General features: G+C 39.6%; 1 protein-coding gene across 1 annotated transcript; it reads right to left on the bottom strand.

Moving 5' to 3' along the window:
• Nucleotides 1-214: 214 nt before the first annotated feature.
• Nucleotides 215-1,706, bottom strand: LOC127095608 (proline-rich receptor-like protein kinase PERK10). Its single transcript, XM_051034279.1, has 3 exons — nt 1,047-1,706; nt 603-851; nt 215-247 (listed from the first exon to the last, which is right to left on the bottom strand). The coding sequence occupies exons 1-3, from the start codon at nt 1,704-1,706 to the stop codon at nt 215-217; spliced, it is 942 nt and encodes a 313-aa protein (XP_050890236.1).
• Between the last annotated feature and the right edge of the window lie 20,221 nt (nt 1,707-21,927).

Below are 21,927 nucleotides of genomic sequence, written 5' to 3'. Positions count from 1 at the left end.
TGTCATTTTTGGTTTCATCCTTTGTTATCATCAAAATCCTGGATTCTATTGTAGAACCAATTTTGTTCTTACAATCTCCCCCTTTTTGATGATGACAAAACAATCTTAATTTGTAGATGAAACAATCATAGATAAGAATTTATTATATCAGATAGAGGTGAGCTCCCCTTGAGATAAACTTTGGAGTTCAGAAGTTCTTACCAGAGCTTCCATGCTATGATGTTTCTAGAAACTCTTCTGCAAATATCTGAGTCAAAAGAGGTTTAGATAGATTTTATTGAATAAAATGTTTGCAGAGTACTGAAGGATATAAATATGGTTTCATCAGAGTTGTTTTAATTTCTCCCCCTTTTTGTCAGAATCAAAAAGTCTTAGCAAAATAAAGGAAGGAAAAATATATATATATATATATTCAGATATTTAAGCACAAACAGCAGAAAGCGAAAACAGGCAGAAACAGATAACAACAAGCAAATCAGCAAAGGAAAAAAAATCCTAGGTGCCTAAGGGTTGGGAGGAGGAGGCATCCTCTGAAGCAATTGGGTCAGCAGATTCTGGATGTTGGCGTTGACTGAATCCTGTTGATCCAATCTGGCACGGACTTCCTTCTGCTCCTTCTGAACTTCTTCAAGAGTCTTGAGAACCAGAGGGACAAAGGTGGAAGACTCCCCCTGAGTGAGAGCATCCGGTTCTACCCTGTTTGCAGATTCTTCAGCACGACGAGCTTCAGCTTCAGCAACAACTTTAGCTTCAGCTTCAGCAGTAGCAGCAATAGCTAGAGCTTTGGCTTCAGCTTTCTTGAGTCTTAGAATTTCTTCTTGCCTTGCTTTTTCTTCTGCTTCCTTTCTGGCCTGTTCCTCAGCTTCTCTGGCTAAGCGCTCCTGTAGTCTAACTTCAGCGTCTCTGATGAAGTCGTTTCTGACTTGTTCAGAGAGGTTTTTCATTTTAAAGGCTTCAGAGGTCATCCAGCCAATGACTCTGTTCCAGTGTGTCCTAACAGCTGAAGGATCATCACTGATACCAGAGTTGATGGTCAGAGACTTGACCTTATCAACTGATGCTTCTGCAAACAATACTATTGCTTCCTCTAGGGTTGGCAGGGTGTTTTGTGGTTCAGAGGTTGGAGGTGGAGAAGTGGGAAGGCTTAGGTTGAGAGTTTGTGGTTCAGCGGAAGTGTTTTGTGGGGGTGTGTCAGAGGTGTTTGGTTCAGAGGATTGAGGGTCAGATGTTGTTGGGTTTGGTTGTTCTGTGGGTGGTGAGGTGACTTCAGGTTCAGGTGGAGATTGTTGTGGCTGTTGTGAGACCTGAGTCTGAAGTTGGGCTAGAGTGGGAGAAGAGGGGTCAGAAGGTTCTGTGTTAGATGAGATGGTGTAGTAGGGGGGTGATTCTGGGGAAGAAGATGAAGAGGTGGTTTCGTTTAGCCTTTCAGCTTCAGATAGGGGTAGAGTGGTGGTGGCAAGGTTGAATTTCGGGGAGGGTTGATGAGATGTTCTGGTGGTTGAGGGAGGAGTTTCAGATTGAGTGTATATGGGTGTTGGTTGAGGGATAGAAGAAGCAATTAATTGTGTATGTGCAGAGGGAGCAAGAGAGTCAGACTTACCAGAAGGCTCATGCAGAGGTGTTGGAGGTCTTGATCCGGAGGATTCTCCTAGTCTTGCTTTCTTTGCTTGCGTTGTCTTCTCAGAGGGACCTCTTTTGTGTTTCATGAAGTTCGGAGCCGTATATGGTAGATCGCTTAAATGGAAGTCTGAGATATCCACTTCTTCGTCCTTCAGACCTTGTAGATAAAAGAGGATTACATCTCGAGGGTCTTCCTTTGAGAACAGATATAGACCATGGGGATTTCCTCTGATCTTTTAGGGCTTCCCAGGAGGTGTCCAGAGTGGGTTTGAATTTGACTTTGTCCAGAATCTCCATGCTCTTCAGATTCTTGGAGTTCAGAGGCTTTCCAGTGTCGATTGCCATGTCCTCCATGAGCCTGAGCTTTACCAGATGGTCCACGAGACCACTTTCTATCAGTACATCTGAGATGAGTCTTCCCAGAGGGATGTAATTTTTGGGCTTCATATGATTTCTGGTATCTCGTACGGAGTCTCTGAGGTATTTGAAGAGAAGTGCTGGAAGGAAGAGTTTCAGACCCTTGTGGATGCAGTACAGAATACATTTCTGATCTGTGTTGATGTAGTCTGAGGAGTTTGACGCTGGGCGATGGTGGATGGTGCCCAAAATGATCTTCAGCCAGACACGGAGGTTCTGAAGTAATTCCTTGTTCTTTGAGGAGTTTCCTTCTGCGTTCTGCTTGAAAATTGTTGGGTTGATTTCTTGAGATATGTATTTTGCCCTGGGATTGATGTTGTAGATTCTTCTGCCTCCATCTTTCTCCATGCTCAGAAGAGCAGCGATGGACTTCTCAGTTATCACTATCTTGACCCCTAAAACATAGGAGACAATGAAGTGATCATCAACATCAGCAAATCTCCAGAATTCCTTCACCAGATTTGGGTAAACTGGACCATAGAGACGTTGAAAGTAGTTTCCCCAACCTTGTTTGTTGAGTTCTTCAGTGAGGTCTATGCCATTCCTTTTCATATTATCAAGATCCACCAAGGATTCACATAAGACGTCCATTTTTTCAAATGGCGTTGCAAGATGAATATGAGGCTCACGATCGAGAATGTGAGGCTCCTTGTATACTGGAGTTGTGACTACGCCTATAACCGTTGGGTTTGGGTTGCTTGAGCTTTGAACTTGTTCGCTTGAACCCATTTGTTGAGAGAAGTTGAATACAACTTGTTGTTGAGCATCCATGATGTTGTTGATGAACTGAGAAGAAGATGAAAACTGCTTGCAGAAATGCCTTGAGAGACTGAGGTTTAAAGAGTGCCTGAGAGTGAAAAGTGTGCAATGTGTGAAATGAATGTGTTTAAATACCCAAATTAGGGCGCATGCAAAACGACACACAAATCAGAGTTTAGCACAAAAACCAAGTTAGCACGTTTAGAGGGAAAAATGATTACAACTCATAAATGATGTCTAATCCCAACAGTTAGCATACTGCTCGAGGAGATCTCAAAAGACTGTTCTTGATTACTGCTAGACAGCTGTCTAGAAGTCCCAAGGTCAGACGCAAGGTACTCCACGTGTTTGCTTTATCTGATCTTCAGGAATACCAAGGGATTGGTTCCTGGAGAGTGCTAACTCAGATAACTTCTAACTTGGTAGAAGTATCAGAGTCAGAGGCAGAATCCATTGTGTTTACATCAGAGTCTCATTTAACAACTTCAGAGGCACATTTTATTCAGGGCAGTTTTGAATGTTCAGATTTTCTAAGATAAAGAGGAATCTATCTTCAGCTAAGGGTTTAGTAAAGATATCTGCCCATTGATGATCTGTATCAATGAATTTCAATGTTACTACCCCTTTCTGAACATAGTCTCTGATAAAATGATGTTTTATTTCAATGTGCTTAGCTCTGGAGTGTAAAATGGGATTCTTACTTAAACAAATGGCAGCAGTATTATCACAAAAGATAGGAATGTTACTCTCAAAAATTTGCAGATCCTCTAACTGATTCTTCATCCAGAGCATCCGAGTAGTGCATAGTGATGCTGAGATGTATTCTGCTTCTGCAGTGGACAGGGCTATGGTTGATTGTCTTTTGCTAGCCCAGGATATCAGATTGTTTCCCAAGAGTTGGCAATTTCCAGAAGTGCTTTTTCGTTCCAATCTGTCTCCTGCATAATCTGCATCCCAAAAACCAGATAGTTTACACTCTGATGTTTTCTCATACATCAGGCCTAGGTTAGGAGTTCCTTTCAGATATTTGAGAATTCTCTTAACTGCTGTTAAGTGAGTTTCTCTAGGATCTAATTGAAATCTGGCACAGAGACAAACACTGAATAGAATATCAGGGCGAGTAGCAGTCAGATAGAGAAGGGAGCCTATCATACCACGATAGAGCTTCTAACAAACCTTTTTGTTGACTTCTTCTTTCTCAAGAATGCATGTTGGATGCATGGGTGTCTTTGCAGAATTGCATTCAGCCATATCAAATTTCTTCAGAATGTCTTTTATGTATTTGCTTTGATGAATGTATGTGACTTCTGAAGTTTGATTTATTTGAATTCCTAGGAAGAACTTTAGTTCTTGCATTAAGCTCATTTCAAATTCTGCCTGCATTAATTCAGAGAATTCTTGACATACAGAGGCGTTAGCTGAACCATGCTCTGATACCAATTGAAGGTGAGAAAAACAAGAAAGGGGGGGGGGGGGGGGTTTGAATTGTTTTGGAAAAAATAAGCGCTTTTGCAAAGTAAGATCACACAAAATTTTATACTGGTTCGCTTATAACACAAAGCTACTCCAGTCCACCCGGCCAAGGTGATTTCGCCTTCAAAAAGGACTTAATCCACTAATCTTGAAAGATTGTTACAACCAAACGTCTAAGAGAAAGATCTCTTAGTCCTCCCAAGTATACAGACTACGCAGAGTCACTTGAGGAACAAAATCAATTTTATCAAAAAGAATTGTAATCTAAAGTGCTTCTAGAAGTAAGCAAATATTACAGTAAGTATAGCAAGCAAGTATTTTCACGTATGAGCAACAGCTCATGAAAAGCTAAGAGAGAGAGTAGAGAATTTCTGTGTGTTCAGGTGTGTCTCTCACTGAAGTATGTTGTCCTTTATATAGTGGTGAAAGGACCGTTGGAGTGATGACAGAATATTTGTCTTTGATGAGTATTTAATGCCATTACTTTTGTGTTTCTTCCCATAACCAATTTGTCTCCCTGAATAACTTCTTTCCAAATATACTTTCTTTCCATTTGAAGTTGTTATTTCCGTTACTCTTTCTGGATTTGGGGAACCTTCATCAGAGTCTTCGTTATCTCTGTCAATCTGAGAGTACGTTGAAGTAACATCAGAGCTTCTAAGGGTTCTGGTCTTTTAGATCATCAGAGTTGATTCCAGTGGAAGTACAGAGCTTCTGGTATTCTGCTGTCCTAGTTTTCTCAGAGTCAGAACTTCTAGAGCGCACTTCTTCTTCAGATACTTCTGGTCTTCTAGTTCTTTGTATCTGATTAGAGTTTGTATCTGATAAGGCGATCAAATTCCTTTGTTCTTGTTCAGAGTCCTGCACACTTAGAGAAATTTCGTTAGGGTGCCATTTTTGGTTTCATCCTTTGTTATCATCAAAATCCTGGATTCTATTGTAGAACCAATTTTATTCTTATAGATAATTTGAAATGGTGCATTTACCCTAGACGTGGGTGAGGAGGATGCACTAGTTTCAGCTAGGACATGCATGTGAGTGGGTGAAGATTGTTGAGACATGTTGGTAGACACTTGGGGAAAATGGAATATGGAAAGGTTTTTGCGAGGGAGAGAGCACAAATGTCTGGAAGAGAGTGAGACGTTTGAGTGGAAAAGGTAGTGTAGTTTTGTCCAAACGGGTACACAATGAGGTAAGGGGTTTAGGTAAGTGTGTCTAGTGTAATGATGATAGATATGCTCTTGTCTAACACACTTAATTAGTTGTATTTGCTATAAATGCTCATTAACACAAATCCCAAGTTTTCCTCTTAACTTTTCAAATTGACTTGCATCCAAGGCTTTGGAAAAAATATATGCAAGCTGATTCTTTGTGCTGACATGCTCAAGTGTTATGACTTTGTCTTCAATAAGTTCTATGATAAAATGATACATGTTGTCAATATGTTTAGTTCTACAATGATGGATAGGATTTTTAGAGATATTCATAGCACTCAAGTTGTCACAGAATAATGTCATGACATCTTATGTGACATTGTATTATGTCAACATTTGTTTCATCAAATTAGTTGTGAGCAGTTGCTGCCTACTGCTATGTACTCAACTTCAACAGTGGATAGGGATATGCAATTTTGTTTCTTGTTGAACCATGAAATCAAATTGTTTCCCAAGAAGAAACATCCTCCAGAGGTACTTTTCCTATCATCAACACTACCATCCCAATCAAGATCATAATATCCAACTAACATATAATTTGAATCATGGAAGTACAACATTCCATACTCACTTGTTCCATTCACATACTTTAGAATCCTCTTTACTTGATTGATGTGACTTACTTTGGGTTCAGCTTGATATCTACCACACACACCCAACAACAAAAGTTATATCTGGTCTGCTTGTTGTAAGGTATAGAAGGCTACCAATCATGTTTCTATATAAGCTCTGGTCAACATTTAAGCCTTTTTCATCTTTAAATAACTTCAAGTGGGTAGGTGCAGGAGTTCTTTTGTGACTCATATTCTCTAATCCAAATTTCTTCACAATGCTCTTAGCATATTTTCTTTGACACAGAAAGATGAAGTCTTCCATCTGTTTGACTTGGAGCCCAAGGAAGTATGTCAGTTCTTCTACCAAACTCATTTCAAACTCAAATTCCATTTGCTTGACAAAATGTTGGAACATCTCATCGGACATCCCTCTAAACATAATGCTGAAGGAGAATTGCCATCCAAGGCGCAGCGGAATTTAAAAATTTCTCCATTTAGTGATCCTTACGAATGGGCATGATCAGTGATAGAATCGTTACCTCTTGTGGCGATCACGAACGTTGAACGATGACAACGTCTCTACTCAGTCCACACGAACGGATTCCTTCAATCGCAGTGCTAGCTGTTATGAATGAAGGCTTTGAGTGAGAGAAAGAGAGATACGAAATTCCAACTCTTCAGTTGTGTTGTCTGTCTGAGTGACAATGCTTCTACCCAAGGGGTTCTATTTATAGAACCACTTGTGTGGGCTTCCAGCTAAAAAGCCCACTTAAGTGTATTTTGGCCCATATCTCATAATATGCCAAAATCACTTAAGTATTTGGTACCTTACCATATTTCGTCTTCCACTTAAGTGCACCGTACCTTACAATGTTCCTTAGTTACTCTATTTCTCATCAATCCGTCCTTTGTGTGTGACCTTGTAGGTTTTCGCGACGTTGGCAATTATATTAAATCACAGATTTAACATAATAAACAGTGAGCGGTATCTAGCAACACATCACTGCTACCCAAGACACGAAAATATCATGTGATCTGACAAAACCTCCTGTGATAATGATTATGTGTATAATTACCCTTTTGCCCTTATGTCTATATTGAACATAAGGTATAGACCATGTCATCCTTGTTCAGTTCAATATTGGGCCCATAGACATTTATCCTGTTACGCAGGATAGGCAAATTCCATCTAGGACACTCATGTCCCTCAGCATGCTTTGTGGAGTACCCATCAACTGTCTTTATGGTTATCCAGTTACGGACAACGTTGGATCAGCAATAAAGCACTCGACTCTACATCTAGGGTCCATAGTGGTTTCAGGTCGAAGAGTGGCATACACCATTATCACCATGAGAATAACTTATGACACTTTGCATAACTTTCTATATAGTATTCTCATAGCGGGTCAATCCGGTAAAATATTACTCTTAATATTCATACCTATGTTTAAGACTTGATAACTCTTTATCCATGATCTATGAGATGTGATCATCAGTCTACAAACATAATAGTCTTAATGCTTTAATGTTATCCCACTTCACAATAAAGCTCGACTACGGATACTTTAAGAATAGTGTCCTTATGTTTAATGTGGTCTCATGATCAAGTCACACTTGATGCATAAAACGGACTAACTATTCTAGGGACTTCATTAAACAAACGTAATAAAGAAAAAGCCTTTTATTATTAATAAATAATTCGATACAAGTACCAAAAGTATTGGCCTCTAGGGCTTACACCAACAAATGCCATCCACATAGATATGAGCTATCATAAGTTTTCCATCCTCTTCTTTGACAAAGAGGGTTTTTATCAATTCCACCCTTTCTATATCCATGATTGATGAGAAACTCAATCATCCTTTCATACCAAGCTCTTGGGGCTTGTTTTAAACCATATAGTGCCTTCTTTAATTTGTACACATGATTTGGGAATGTAGGATCAATAAATCCTTTTGGTTGTTCAACATACACATCTTCATTTGAATAGCCATTTAGGAAGGCACTTTTAACATCCATTTGGAACAATTTGAACTTTGAAAGACATGCCATTCCAAGTAACAATCTGATAGACTCCAAGCGAGCAACTCGAGCAAAGGTTTCATCAAAGTCTTCCCCTTACATTTGGGTATATCCTTGAGCAACAAGTATGTCTTTGTTTCAGGTGATAACCCCTTGTTCATCAGACTTGTTCTTGTATAGCCATCTAGTGCCAATAACATTTGTTCCTACAGGTCTTGGAACCAAATCCCATACCTTATTTCTTTTGAATTGACCAAGTTCATCTTGCATAGCATTAATCCAGAACTCATCACTAAAAGATTCCTTGATATTCTTGGGTTCAAACTTAGAGACAAAATATGCATTTGACACAACTTCCCTTAATTTGGTGATAATTCCTTCATTTAGATTTCCTATAGTAAGCTCCATAGGGTGATCTTTCTAAATTCTGATGGAGGGTCCTTTTTAGTTGAATCATTCTCTGTAGGTTCAATATTAGTATTTGTGTCAGCAACATCTTCTGGGACATCATTCGTTGATGTTTCAACATCATTTGTGACATCAACTTCATTATTTGAGTCCTCCACTACAATGTTTATGGATTCCAGCATTACCTTGGTTTTGGAGTTGAAGGCTCTATATGCTCTGTTTTTTGTAGATTACCCTAGAAAGATTCCCTCATCACTTTTAGGGTCCATCTTTCTCCTCTACTCACGATCTTCCAGAATATAACATTTACTTCCAAATACATGGAAGTATTTCACAGTTGGCTTTCTTCCTTTCCATAGTTCATACAATGTGGCAGAAGTCCCAAATATGATAGTTACTCTATTAAGAATATAGCAGGCAATGTTCATGGCTTCAGCCCAAAAATGATATGGGAGTTTCTTAACATGAAGCATGACTCTGGAATATTCTTGAATGGTTCTATTTTTACGCTTAACCATACCATTCTGTTGTGGGGTGATGGGTGAAGAGAACTCATGACTAATTCCTTGAGAGGTGCAGAATTCCTCATACTTATTGTTCTCAAATTCCTTCCCATGGTCACTTCTAATCCCGATAATGCCACAATCCTTCTCTCTTTGAATCTTTTAACAGAGTTCTTTAAACACTTCTTACTCTTCTTTAATGAAGTTCACCCATGTGAACCTAGAGAAGTCATCAACAACAACATAAGCATACCTCTTTCCTCCTAGACTTTCAACTTACATGGGTCCCATCAAGTCCATACGAAGTAGCTCCACAATTTTTTAGGTGGTCAGATATTGAAGCTTCTTGTGGACATCTTTGTTTGTTTCCCAATTTGACATTCACCACAGATTCTTCCTTCATCAATTTTCAGTTTGGGAATTCCTCTAACAACTTCCTTTGACATCACCTTCTTCATACCTTTCAGATGTAAGTGACCAAGCTTTTGATTCCATATCGTAGTCTCTTCTTCTTTTGACATTAGGCAAGAGGAGAGACAATCGGTTTCTTGAGGAGTCCATATATAGCAGTTATCTTTTGATATGGTTCCCTTCATGATAGCTTCATACTTATCATTTGTTACCATACATTCAGATTTATTGAAGTTTACCTTGAGACCTTGGTCACAGAGTTGGCTAATATTTATAAGATTAGCAGTCATTCCATTAACAAATAGGATATCATCTAGACTAGGAAATCCTGGATAGTCCAACTTACGAATCCCCTTTATTTCTCCTTTTGATCCATCTCCAAAGGTGACATAGCTAGTGGAATAAGGCTTAATATTCACCAAGAATTTCTTGACACCAGTAATATGGCTAAAACAGCCACTATCAAAGTACCAATCCTCTCTAGCTGATGCTCTGAGGGAGGTGTGAACTATGAGACCTGACATACCATTTTTGGGAATCCATATTTTATTTGGCTTCACCATGGTTTGCTTTCTTTTGAGTTGTAAAGCAGGTTTAGGATAGCCATACAATTTGTAGCAATAAGGTTTTATATGGCCAAACTTCCCACAATGATGACACTTCCATCTTTGGGTCTTGTTTCCTGAGTAAACCTCTTGACACCCTTGTTGATGTTGGGACGTTTGATTTGACATATTTCATTCCAATTTTATTTTGGGTGGAACAAAGTTCATTATAGGACCTTTTCCTTTGTTCATTCCTCCTTGATAGTCATAACCTAAACCTTGAACATTTCCAACATTCTTACTAGTTTGAAGAATTTCATCCAATACATCTGAACTAGTATTAAGCATTCTTACAGAGTTAGTAATATTGTCAATTCTTGAATTGAGCAATACAACTTCCTCCTTCAGATTAGAGATGGTAGGGAGATGCTCCACTTTCTTAGTCTGTAGTTGAGCAATATTTTTCTTTTGATCTTCTCCCAGTTTACAGACCTCTTCACTTCTAAGGCACAATTCTTTGTAGGATTTAACAAGTTCTTTAAAGGCTAGTTCTTCAGAGTCAGAGTCTTCATCTGAGTCACAAATTCCAATCAGAGCAGTAACCTATTTGGTAGGTTCCACTTCAGGATCACTTTCAGAATCATCTTCTGACCAATAGACACATATACCCTTCTTCTTCTTTTTGATAAATATGGGGCAATCAGCCCTTATGTGACCAAACTATTCATATACATGTCACTGTATTCCTTTTGCTTGGTTAGTTTTTTCTTCAGTTTTGGGCCTTATGCCAAGATCCTGATTTTTGGATATGTCGAATGACTTGTTCTTGACATTAGCTCTTGCCTTCCAGTCCATCTTCTTCATCAATTTGTTGAATTATCTCCCAAGCAAGACAATGACATTATATATCCCTTCATCTGTATCCATGTCACATTCATCTTTGAGGTCTTCAATCACTACGCCAAACAAGACCTTAGACAGCGCTTTTTTTAGCCTTAGACAGCGCTTTAAAGCGCTGTCTAAACCTCCGCTGCTAAAGGTTTAGACAGCGCTTTTTTAAATCTTAAAAGCGCTGTCTAAGCCCCCCCCCCCCCTTAGACAGCGCTTTGGCCAAAAGCGCTTTCTAAGACCCTATTTTAATTAGACAACGCTTTTTGAAAAGCGCTGTCTAAGCCCCCCCTATTTTAATTTTTTTAGGTATACCTTAGACAGCGCTTTAGGCAAAAGCGCTGTCTAAAGGGGGGGGCTTAGACAGCGCTTTTCAAAAAGCGCTGTCTAAGCCCCCCCCTTAGACAGCGCTTTTGCCTAAAGCGCTTTCTAATCCCCCCCTTAGACAGCGCTTTTTCCAAAAGCGCTGTCTAATGTATACGAAATTTTTTGAAGCTTTTGTTATAAACCACATTTTTTCCAGGTTTATAAACCACATTTCTACCTGTTTTCAACCAGATTTTGACAGACAGTTATCACATTTTATACATGCCATTTTGGCCTTTTTTCTACCAATTTTTGGCTAACAAATATATATATATACCAATTCAAACCATTTTTGCCTTAAATGTATCAAAATATATACAAATTTATGTACACATTTACAAGTCATTACATATACTACAAATGTACACATTAATTACACAAATTTATGAAAAAACTTTGAGCTCTATCATGAATTGACACCACTCCTCTTTGATTTCGTCCACTTGATCCTTTGTATAAAATGCACACTTGAATTCCTCAAAGTACTACATAATAATATAACATATTTTGAATTAATTCCAACTATTTAATTATATGAGATATGTGTAAATATAAAAATAACTCATAAGTTAGAAATACATACATCGGTGGGAATCACTAATCGGCCCAAAGCAAGAGTATCTCGCATAAACCTCAACACGAAATACCCGCAATCTATTTGATTACGTTGTTGAGGACACTACATGAAAAAAAAATATGGATTATAAATCCTAAGTTTTATCAAGTGTCATCACTAATATAATAAAAAATGTGGTAATTAAAAATATACCGCCACTTTAATCCATGTAATGCAGTTGGCGCCCCTCCTTGAGGTTTGGATATCTCGTTGGGCCCGAAAAGCTTGTAGGACGCTAATAAAATAAAAATGAAGCAATTAGAACAATTCACATAAACTAAGAAAATTTTTGAACATTCTAACTTACGTGTCAATTAGGACCTTCATATCCGGGTATGTTGTCCAATCATTTCCTAACGAGTCAAGATAATACACAATTTCTCGGATAGGATTGATTGCGAGCAACAACCAATGTCCACTGTAATGATTAGGCAAATGTTAGATGGTAACTTGGAAAATAATTATAATAGATGAATTTAGAATGAAATGCTAACCCGGTATTAAACGGTATAAAAAACAACTTCTCCGCATCTTTATTGTCCATGAGGATCCGAAGAACATACTCCGTCACGGTATGCGGTCTACTTAAGATTAAACCTAAGTTGACGGTCGCGGGTGCTAAGAATCCGAATGACTCGTCCAAATCATTGGGGCGCATCAATTTGTCATACAAAAACCTAATATAAAAACATCATTAACACCTCTTTTGAAACATAAAGTGTAAAGACAAAGTGTCATACAACATACGATATCGAGTTTCGATGATGACAAAAGACCATCATGCACGTCTACAAACAAATGCAACACATTACCCACCATATCCTTTTCTATGCTCCTCTAAATCTACTATAATCATCAAAAAAACATGTAGACAAAGTGTGATCATGACTAAATGCATGAAAATCACAAATCACATTTTGTTGCAGATTTGAAAGCTTTGAGTCGACCATAGGGGTCAGCTCAAAGCTCACGGGTCAGCGCAAAGCTCAACCCAAACTGGAGGATGGTCAGCGCAAAACTGCTTGCGTCGACCATAGGGTCGGCGCATAGCTCACGGGTCGGCGCATAAACCCCTTGAGTCGACCACTCGTCAGCGCATGGCATAGTGATGCTATCCACGGGTCAGCGCATGAAATGTTTGAGTCGACCATAAGGGTCGGCGCATGCCCCACGGGTCAGCGCACGCCGACCTATGGTCGACCGTTCGCGCGCCAACTCAGTTTTCTGAGTTATTTCAAATATTTGAAATACTGTTATGTTTGTTTGATTTTGTCTGTTACTATATATAGAAGTCAAAACACTTCTATTAACTAACATTTGTCAATTTGTATTCAAGTGTTCAAGGAAACAAGAAAGTGTGAAAAAGGTGTCAAAGATTCATCATCTTCATCTTCAACAGTTCACAATACATCAACTGCACACAATAACTTTTGATGTGATTCGTGATAGTTAAAAGGTGATAAGGTTCGTAGCTGCGATTGGAGAATCGGGTTCGAGTTGAAGTCTTGGCAGGTTCTTTCTTGAATAAAACCATTAGGGTTTTATCCTCCAATACCGGTTTGTGTTTGGGGGTTTTTGGACGAATTCCTTCATTAACATTCAGCTGAGCGAAGGTAGCTGATAAGAGAACGTCTTCATCAGTTTAGTAGCGGAGTCGGTGTTTGTGTAGTGAAGGATTCGGGTTTGATACGTTTGTGTTCGTGATCAGCCGGGCCAAGGGATTGAAGAACGGAAGGTTCCTCAACGAGTGGCAGGAAACGGAGGTCCAACATCAACGATCAAAGGTCTTGATTCATCTTGAATCAAGGAGCAAGGATAAGAAGTATCATTCAACACAGTGGAAGTTCTGTTGTTTACATACTTTGCGATCCTTGTAAAAACGATTAAATCTTACAGGTGATAGCTAATCTATATCTCAATTCTAATTTTAGAATTGAGGGCAGACGTACCCCGAAGCGAGGACGGCGGGGGAACTGCCTCATCAAATCTGCGTCTTCTTTAATTTTCTGCATAATCTGTTTTTCAGCTTAAAATTTAAGTGATTTTAGTTTAAGCAATTTTTTTACCAAACGCTGATATAAGTTGAGTAAGTGATTAAAACTGCTGTTTGAATACTAAGTACAATATTATATTGTACTAGGATAAATTGAATCACTTACTCAACTCAAATATTACTTGGAGTGTTTATGCACACCAAGTGTTTGTAAATTTGTTTAAGCCAAAATTGTCTTAAGTTTGCATTAGTCTAAATTTGGTGTTTTGATTCATTGGAACTAGGATTGCTAGTAAGTGAATTATATCATTGATTGTGCAATTAGTGTAGTAACTTGTATCTCAATTTATCACTTATCCATTAGCTTAACGCATATCCGGTTTTCCAATAACGGTTCGTTTTAGACTAAATTTTCCTCGGCCGCTTCCGCACCTAAAACAATTTTTAAAACCAATTTTTCTTTTAAATTGGTAGCGCCGACTCAAGTTTTTAATTGGGATCTATTAATTGGGGTTTTCAGCGTGTTGAACAGCATACTTAACGAATTCCAAAACCCCACTCTCGTACTCTTTGGTCATTCGATCGGCACAGATCCATGTTTTATCCATGGTTTTCCTACTTATTAAAGTAAACAATTAATCCAGACGAAAATACATAACTAAGGTAGTATCTTTGAACATTCAACTGGTCAAAACTATTATTCCATAATAGTTTCAATGAACATTCAAATTGATTTCAAAATACATTCACCAAAATCCATTTAACATCCTAACTAGTATTCACCTGTCACCAAACTTTGTAGCTTGTTCTTTTCAGACTAGCATGAGTTACTAAATTGATACACTAACTACTACTTTAACTCCTATTAGCATTTCAATAACTGATTTCAAAATACACTAATAAACCTTGTCCATTCAATATTAACTAACTTACTAACTTTATTTGCCAATTCAAACATGACTAACCAACTTTCCTAAATAACTAACTGAATCACATTTCAAATTTCATAACAGTCCTACTAACAAAACTGTTCTAATTAATCTCTAAACACTAACTGATTCAACTTCAAAACCAACACTTTAATTCCCTAAACTTACTAACTTACTAACACTCAAATTTCATAACAGTCCTACTAACTTACTAACTTACTAACTTACTAACTTACTAACTTAAACTTCAAAACCAACACTCAAAATCAACTTTAACTTCAAAACCAACACTCAAAATTAAACTTCAAAATCAACTTCAACTTCAAAACCAACACTCAAATTTCATAACAGTCCTACTAACTTACTAACTTAACTAACATTTCAAACTAACACTTTAATTCCCTAAACACTAACTGATTCAACTTCAAAATCTCAAAATTTGGGTCATTTTATATGACTGAGTTTACCACATTGTTGATACAGAAAATCTCAAAATCTCAAAATCTCAAAATCTTGCACATTGGTGATACAGAAAAATACAGAAAAATATAAAATGGGGCAAGAGTTTTCACACATAATGTTCATCTATAACACATTATATAAAATCAAATATTACTCACAAACCATAAACATTCACATATGCAAGAATGAATACAATGTGGTACCAAAGTTATTTAGGGTTTGAGAAAGAGACTTACCAAGGTGTGGTTATGGTGAGAAGTACGTGAGCACCGCCGGTACAGTGAGAAGGAAGGGTTTGTTTCGCTGCCGGTATAGTGAGAAGAAATACGTGAGCACCGCCGGTACCAAAGTTATTTAGGGTTTGTTTCCAGAGAGAAATACGTGAGCACGGCCGCCGAGAGTGAGAAGGTAGGGTTACGGCTGATGGAGATTGAGGGGAAGAGGAAATGGCGTAACTTTTTGAGGTGAGTGAAGAAGAGGGAAAACAAAAGAACAGAGAACGAAAGCGCTTTTGTGGTCTGAAATTTTATTTTAATAAGACCTTAGACAGCGCTTTTGTGGAAAGCGCTTTCTAAGGTATGCCTAAGACAGCGCTTTCCAAAAGCGCTTTCTAAACCCCCCCTTAGACAGCGCTTTTGGTTTTAATTTTTTTTTTAATTTAAAGACTTTAGACAGCGCTTTACCAAAAGCGCTGTCTAAAGTCTATATTTATAAGCGCTTTCTAAAAGCGCTGTCTAAGGGGGGGTCTTAGACAGCGCTTTTAGAAAGCGCTGTCTAAGACCCCCCATTAGACAGCGCTTTTATTATTTTCTTGGAACATTTTCCGTGTTTGTTTTTAATTTTAACCTTAGACAGCGCTTTCTTTTAAAAGCGCTGTCTAAGATGCGCTGTTAAAAGTCATTTTTGGCGTAGTGAATATTAGAAACAAATGATATGCTTTTCTTCTTTTCTGACTTTTCACTGATTCCTAGCTCAAAAGTTTGAAGAGATCTCATCAGTTCATCAACTTTCATGTTGTTGATATCTTGAGCTTCTTCAATGGCAGTAACCTTCATGTCAAATCTCTTTGGAAAAGACCTAAGGATTTTTCTGACCAGCTTAGCTTCTGACATCTTCTCCCCTAGAGCACTTGAGGCACCGACTATCTCAATGATATTCATGTAAAAGTCATGAATGCTCTCATCCTCCTTCATTCTTAAGTTCATAAACTTGGTGGTCAGAAATTAAAGTCTTGACATCTTAACCTTGGAGGTTCCTTCATGAGTGTAACACCTTAAAATTTGCCCTCCTCTCTTGGGACTAGCTTAGCATATTGCATCTCATTTTTAGGACATTAGGCATTACATCTTTGCATATCATGTGAAATAAGCAAGTCATCCTCCTAGGTCTTTCTCAGAAGATAGAGAGGTTAAAAGATTCAAGCCTGAGGGTCTCATAAATTGATCACTAATCATCTGAGGTTTGTGCTCCAATTAGGGTTTCTTGGTTCCTCAGGGAGGTTGAGTATTATCTTGGTTGAGAGGGTATCTCATCATCATCATGGTTCATTATTTCTGATCAGATTCCTTGGGATTAGGGTTTTGACCTCTGGTCAACCCTAATCAGTTGCATTCTAATAGTCAGGGATCTTCAAGGAGATGAGGTCTTTCTTGAGAAGGAGATCATCTTATGGTTATTATGTGGAGCTTGTATAAGCTAGGGTTTCATTTTGGTGCCATTTCATCAAGTGGTTGAGGCTCAAAATCATCTGTGCATGATCAAGTCAACTGCAAAGTCAAATGTGGATTTGGAGGTGGGAAGTGGTTAGAGATGCCTCATTCATGTTCAAACAAGTCTCATTTGACATTTCAAACATCAACATTGAAGAATTTGAGGTCAGGTCAAGACTTTCCAAAAATAGCAAGTGACTTGTAATTTGAACTTTCCAAAAATGGAAAGGTTTTGGACCAACTTCAACTTCAAATTACATCATCAAGAAAGCTTCAAATGAAATTTTGTTGAACATGAAAGTTGTAGATCTTTCTCTCCCATTTCCAAAAAGTCCAAGATCATGAATTTCTCATGTTTGGTTGAGGAGATATGGTCCAATCATGGCAAAGTGTGGTTCAAACTTCAAATGAGCATAACTTTCAAACCAAAACTCCAATTTGAGTGGTTCTTTTTGCACATTGATCCTTGTAACATGTATTTTCCAAGCATACTATCACTTGGCATGAAATCTCATTGCATGATTATTGGTGCATTCATGAAGATTTTTGGGAAAAATTTCATAGACTCACTTTGGTTGATCATGAGCATACCAAATCAGTTTCAAACCTTGCATGGGAGGTTTTTAAGTGGGTTTTGGGCCAGAAAATGCACTGTTCACGTGCATGAGGGTGCATGGAGTGAAAATTGCATTTTTGCACAAGCACCACAAAACTCACTAATCACATTTGCATTTGCCCTAAACATTTCTTAAACATGATTAGCATGAGGTATATATGCTTAATCATAACTGTTTTGCTCAGAATCAACATTTCAGATCTAGAATCACCAAAATCTCCAAATTTCTCTCTCAATTTTTTTCCAAAATTCTTCAAACTTAAACACATTTCATTGCTGAATTCATCATCATGAAGCATAATTGAGCATATTTGGACAAGAATTCAGAAGAAATTGTGGTACATTGAGCTAGAGTAGAAGCTTGAAGCATCCATGGCAGTTGGAGATTCAGCTGGTTTCGTGCATCCTTGAGCCTCACATTCATCATCATTCATCTCAAGAAGCATATTGGAAGAGATCTGAGCATTGCCAAGCCTTGGAAGCAAGTGAATCCAATTCTGTTCATCAAGAGGTACCTAAGTTGCTTTGAGTTCTTTTGAACTTGCTTTTGCTTTGCTTGGTTGCTTAACCACTGAGGTATATTTTCTCTGACTTCATGTAGTCTGGAAGACCTGTCCTGTTATGTGGGCAGGCACCTGTCTGAAGCCCTCCTTAAGAGGCAATGCTTGTGAATGTTTACTTTTGTGCCAAGCAGGTAAAGACCTCTTAAGAGGGAATTGGCAGATAAAAGAGATGTGTAATCCATCTCCTGCTACTCAGTGTGTCATTCACTTTGCTCACACACCTCGTGTTGATGCATTGTGGATAATAGCCCAAGATCTATGTTGTGTCAGTCATTTGTGGAGAAGAGTTCCTACATTCTGAACTCCCACATTTTCTATTTTGAGTGAAGCTCTCCCAGGCCAGGGATAAGAGCTGTGAGGTCTTATCCTCACTTCCCATTTCATCTGCTTCACCCTAACTCTCAATGTTAGGGTTAAGAGCTAACCACACCCCATTCCAGTTGGCTTGCTTTTGCAGCCTAACCTTGTATGAGCCCAATTGATTGCATATAGTGTGTGTGATTGTTTATTGTGCTTGTGTTGTTTGACTGTGCTGTTTAGGATAGCTTGCTCCCTGTGCAAGTTAGATAGAAACCTCAACCTAGGACCATTGTGGATTACATGATAACTATTAGGCTCGAGTCAGGCTCCCTTCTAGTTTGTCATTTCCCAGTCTCTGGTTAGGTTAGAAGTTCTTTCCCTGTTTAGGGGAACTACGTCGCCCTGATCCTCATACCAGATGAGGTACGTAGGCAGGAGATCGTACGAGATCTCTCCGGGCACCCTTTTCCTTTTTTGTGTGTGTTTGCTTGACAACTAGCAGGCTCGAGTACCAGACTCCCTGTTAGCTTGTCTGTTCAACTTTTTGTTGCTTTTTGACGACTCAGCGTCCGGTTAACCCCTTTTGTGTGTGTTTGGAGTCCGACATAAGTCCAGCGATTGGCAGTTGGTTTCCTGTGTGTGTTTGTTGGTTCGGAGTCTGATGTAAGTCCAGTGATTGGCATTCAGTTTCCATGTTTGCTTGTTTGGGTGGAGTCTGACGTAAGTCCAGCGGTTGGCAGTCGGTTTCCTGTGTTGGTTTTGTTTGGCGTGTGTTAGCCGAACTACGGTAGCTCTGATTCTCATTCCAGATGAGATACGTAGGCATAGGATGCGATATCCTAGCGAGCCCATTCCCCTCTTATTCCATCTGTGTTTCCTTCCTGTGTGTGTGTGCAGCTTGTGAGCAATGTTTAGCAACCTTTCTTCTATTCTTTTGAGCGTGGATCCCGTCGAGTACGACGGATGCGTAGGGGTGCTAATACCTTCCCTTCGCATAACCGACTCCCGATCCCATCTCTCTCTGGTCGCGAGACCATGTCTTTTCCAGGTTTACTTCGAGCGTTTCCTTTCCCTCTTTTGGGATAAATAACGCACGGTGGCGGCTCTGTTTGTTTTGTTTTTTTCCCGCCGGTTGTTTTTCGCGGATGCGACAGCTGGCGACTCTGCTGGGGAAAAAGAGAGTTGACCTCTTGCTGGTCCATCTTCCCTAAGCGAGTCACTCTTAGCGTTCTCTAGGATAGTTTAGGTTGCTTGTGTTGCTCTATTTATTGCATTTATGATTATTGTACTGTGATTATTTGCATATGTGTTTGCATGCATCATGTTATCATTATGCTGGATTCTGTACAGGTGGTTCCTCTGATTTGGGGGGGGGGGTGTCTTGAGTGGGGCTAAAACCCAGGCCCGAGTATACACCTAGGATTAGTGTGGTCTCATGTTGCCTCTCATGTTAGGTCAACATGTTTTTGGCGACGTGACATACCACAAGCCGGACGAGGTTCTTTTGAGGGAGCTCTTCCTTTGTGGAGTATCCACTTTGGTTGAGTCACTTCATTTGAGCTATTGACTTCGGTGACCGTTCTTTCCCGGATCATTGGTTTAGACGATCTTATGAGAGCTGCAACGGCACACCCGAAAGGGCAAACCCGTTGAGTATCTTTGCCCGATTGTCGAGACCATTATCCGCCTTAGGATGACCTGATTAGAATTCACCTGTGAGGGGAGGGTTGATTCTTACAGATGCATGTTCTGATGGTGACTTTGATGGTGACTAATGGTTCAGTTATTGATCAGAGTCCTATTTATAAGTCGGATTTATGGATTTATTTCTGAGACGCCGGAGTTCTGTCCGTGGTATTTATCAGTGGGGATCCGTTTATTTCAGGATTCCCTGGGCTGGTTCAGAGGGTCTCGTGGTTATCAGTTCAGTGATTTCCCAGTGATGATGGTGATATATCCTTCAGTTCCGTTTATGTCGGAACTCCTGAGTTGGATTTATGGTTGCTCAGTACCTCAGATGGTTGTGATCAGTTCAGAGGCTGTAACTCAGTGCAGTGGATGTTCAGATGACTTGGAGGATGGCACAGTGCATTGCATTCATACATCAGCATCATTCACATTTTGCATTTATCTGCATCTAACTCATGTTTATCCATATGCAGGGGACATTATTGATTGAGATCCTGGTTGAGAGACTTCTTTGATCCAGACATGAGGACCGGCTTGAAAGATGACGTCGTCTACAGTTTCTTCGATCCAGAGATTGGTGTGCTGAGAGATATGATAGCATTGATTACACCTGACCATGTGGGGATGTTCCGTGAGGCATACGGTGGTATTCTGAAGTCGGTTTTCAGGCTCACAGACAGTGACAGGAGTGTCATCCATACTTTTCTCCAGTTCTATGACCCGGGCTTGAGATGCTTCGTGTTCCCGGATTACTTGTTGGGACCCTTGATGGAGAACTATGCCAGCATCCTGGGTATTCAGATCAGAGATCAGATTCCTTTCTATGCCACTAAGGGGGAGCCTGATGTTGCGGAGATCTCTCGTGCTCTTTATTTGAGCCCAGAGATGATTAAGGGGGGTTTGAAGGATAAAGGAAAGTTACCCGGTTTTCATCTAAGTTTCTTGGAGGCTAAAGCCAAGGAGCATGCTGTTGTGGGTAATTGGAGGGCCGTTTGTGCTTTGCTTGTTGTGAGCATTTATGGGATCATCATGTTCCCTAATCAGAAGAACTTTGTGGACATTAATGCCGTTCGGTTGTTTATGCAGAGGAATCCTATTCGTACTCTGGTGGGGGATGTCTATTACTCGGTCCATAATCGGAACGAGAAGCGGCGTGGTGGATTGATCCGATGTTGTGCTCAGCTGTTGTACAAATGGTTCATGGGGTATTTGCCTTCCAGGGGTGCCTTTGTCTTTCTTGATCCTACTGTCAAGTGGTCATTCAGGTTGATGGGTTTGCGAGCCAAGGACATAGCTTGGACTCACAATGGTATGGCTGGACGAGATTTCATTTACAGTTGTGGGAGTCTTCCCAATGTGCCTCTTATAGGAGTTCAAGGTTGCATTAATTACAACCCGGTGCTTCTTAGGAGACAGATGGGGTTTGCTGTGGAGGGTCCTCTACTCGGGCGAGAGATTCAGGAGTCTTTCTACTTCCCAATTGAGGGTAATCAGCCAAAGTTGAGGCAAGTGTCTGATGAATGGCGCGACATTCAGAGAAAGGGCAAGGTTCCTTTTGGCAAGGTTAACAACAGGTCTTTTCCTCTGTTTGATGATTGGCTTAGGAAGAGGATTGAGCTCACACATCTCCCATTTCCTGGAGGTGATCCTTGGTGTCCTTTGATTGAAGGGCCACGTTCTTCTGTCAGCATGGAAGAGTTCCTTGAGATGAAGAAAGCCAGAGATCAGCTGCAAACAGAGAAGACTGAGTTGGAGATGAGTGTTGCTAGAATTCAGATGGCTAATCAGGAAATCAAAGGGAAAATAGAAGACCAGGATAAGAGGCATGCTCTTGTGGTAAAGCGATTTGAGATAGACACCGCTTATTATG

The sequence above is a fragment of the Lathyrus oleraceus genome, chromosome 6 (genome assembly GCF_024323335.1).
Source record: "Lathyrus oleraceus cultivar Zhongwan6 chromosome 6, CAAS_Psat_ZW6_1.0, whole genome shotgun sequence".
NCBI classification, from domain to species: domain Eukaryota; kingdom Viridiplantae; phylum Streptophyta; class Magnoliopsida; order Fabales; family Fabaceae; genus Lathyrus; species Lathyrus oleraceus.
The sequence above is the reverse complement of the archived record's forward strand: the minus strand, read 5'-3'. Positions and strand labels throughout refer to the sequence as shown.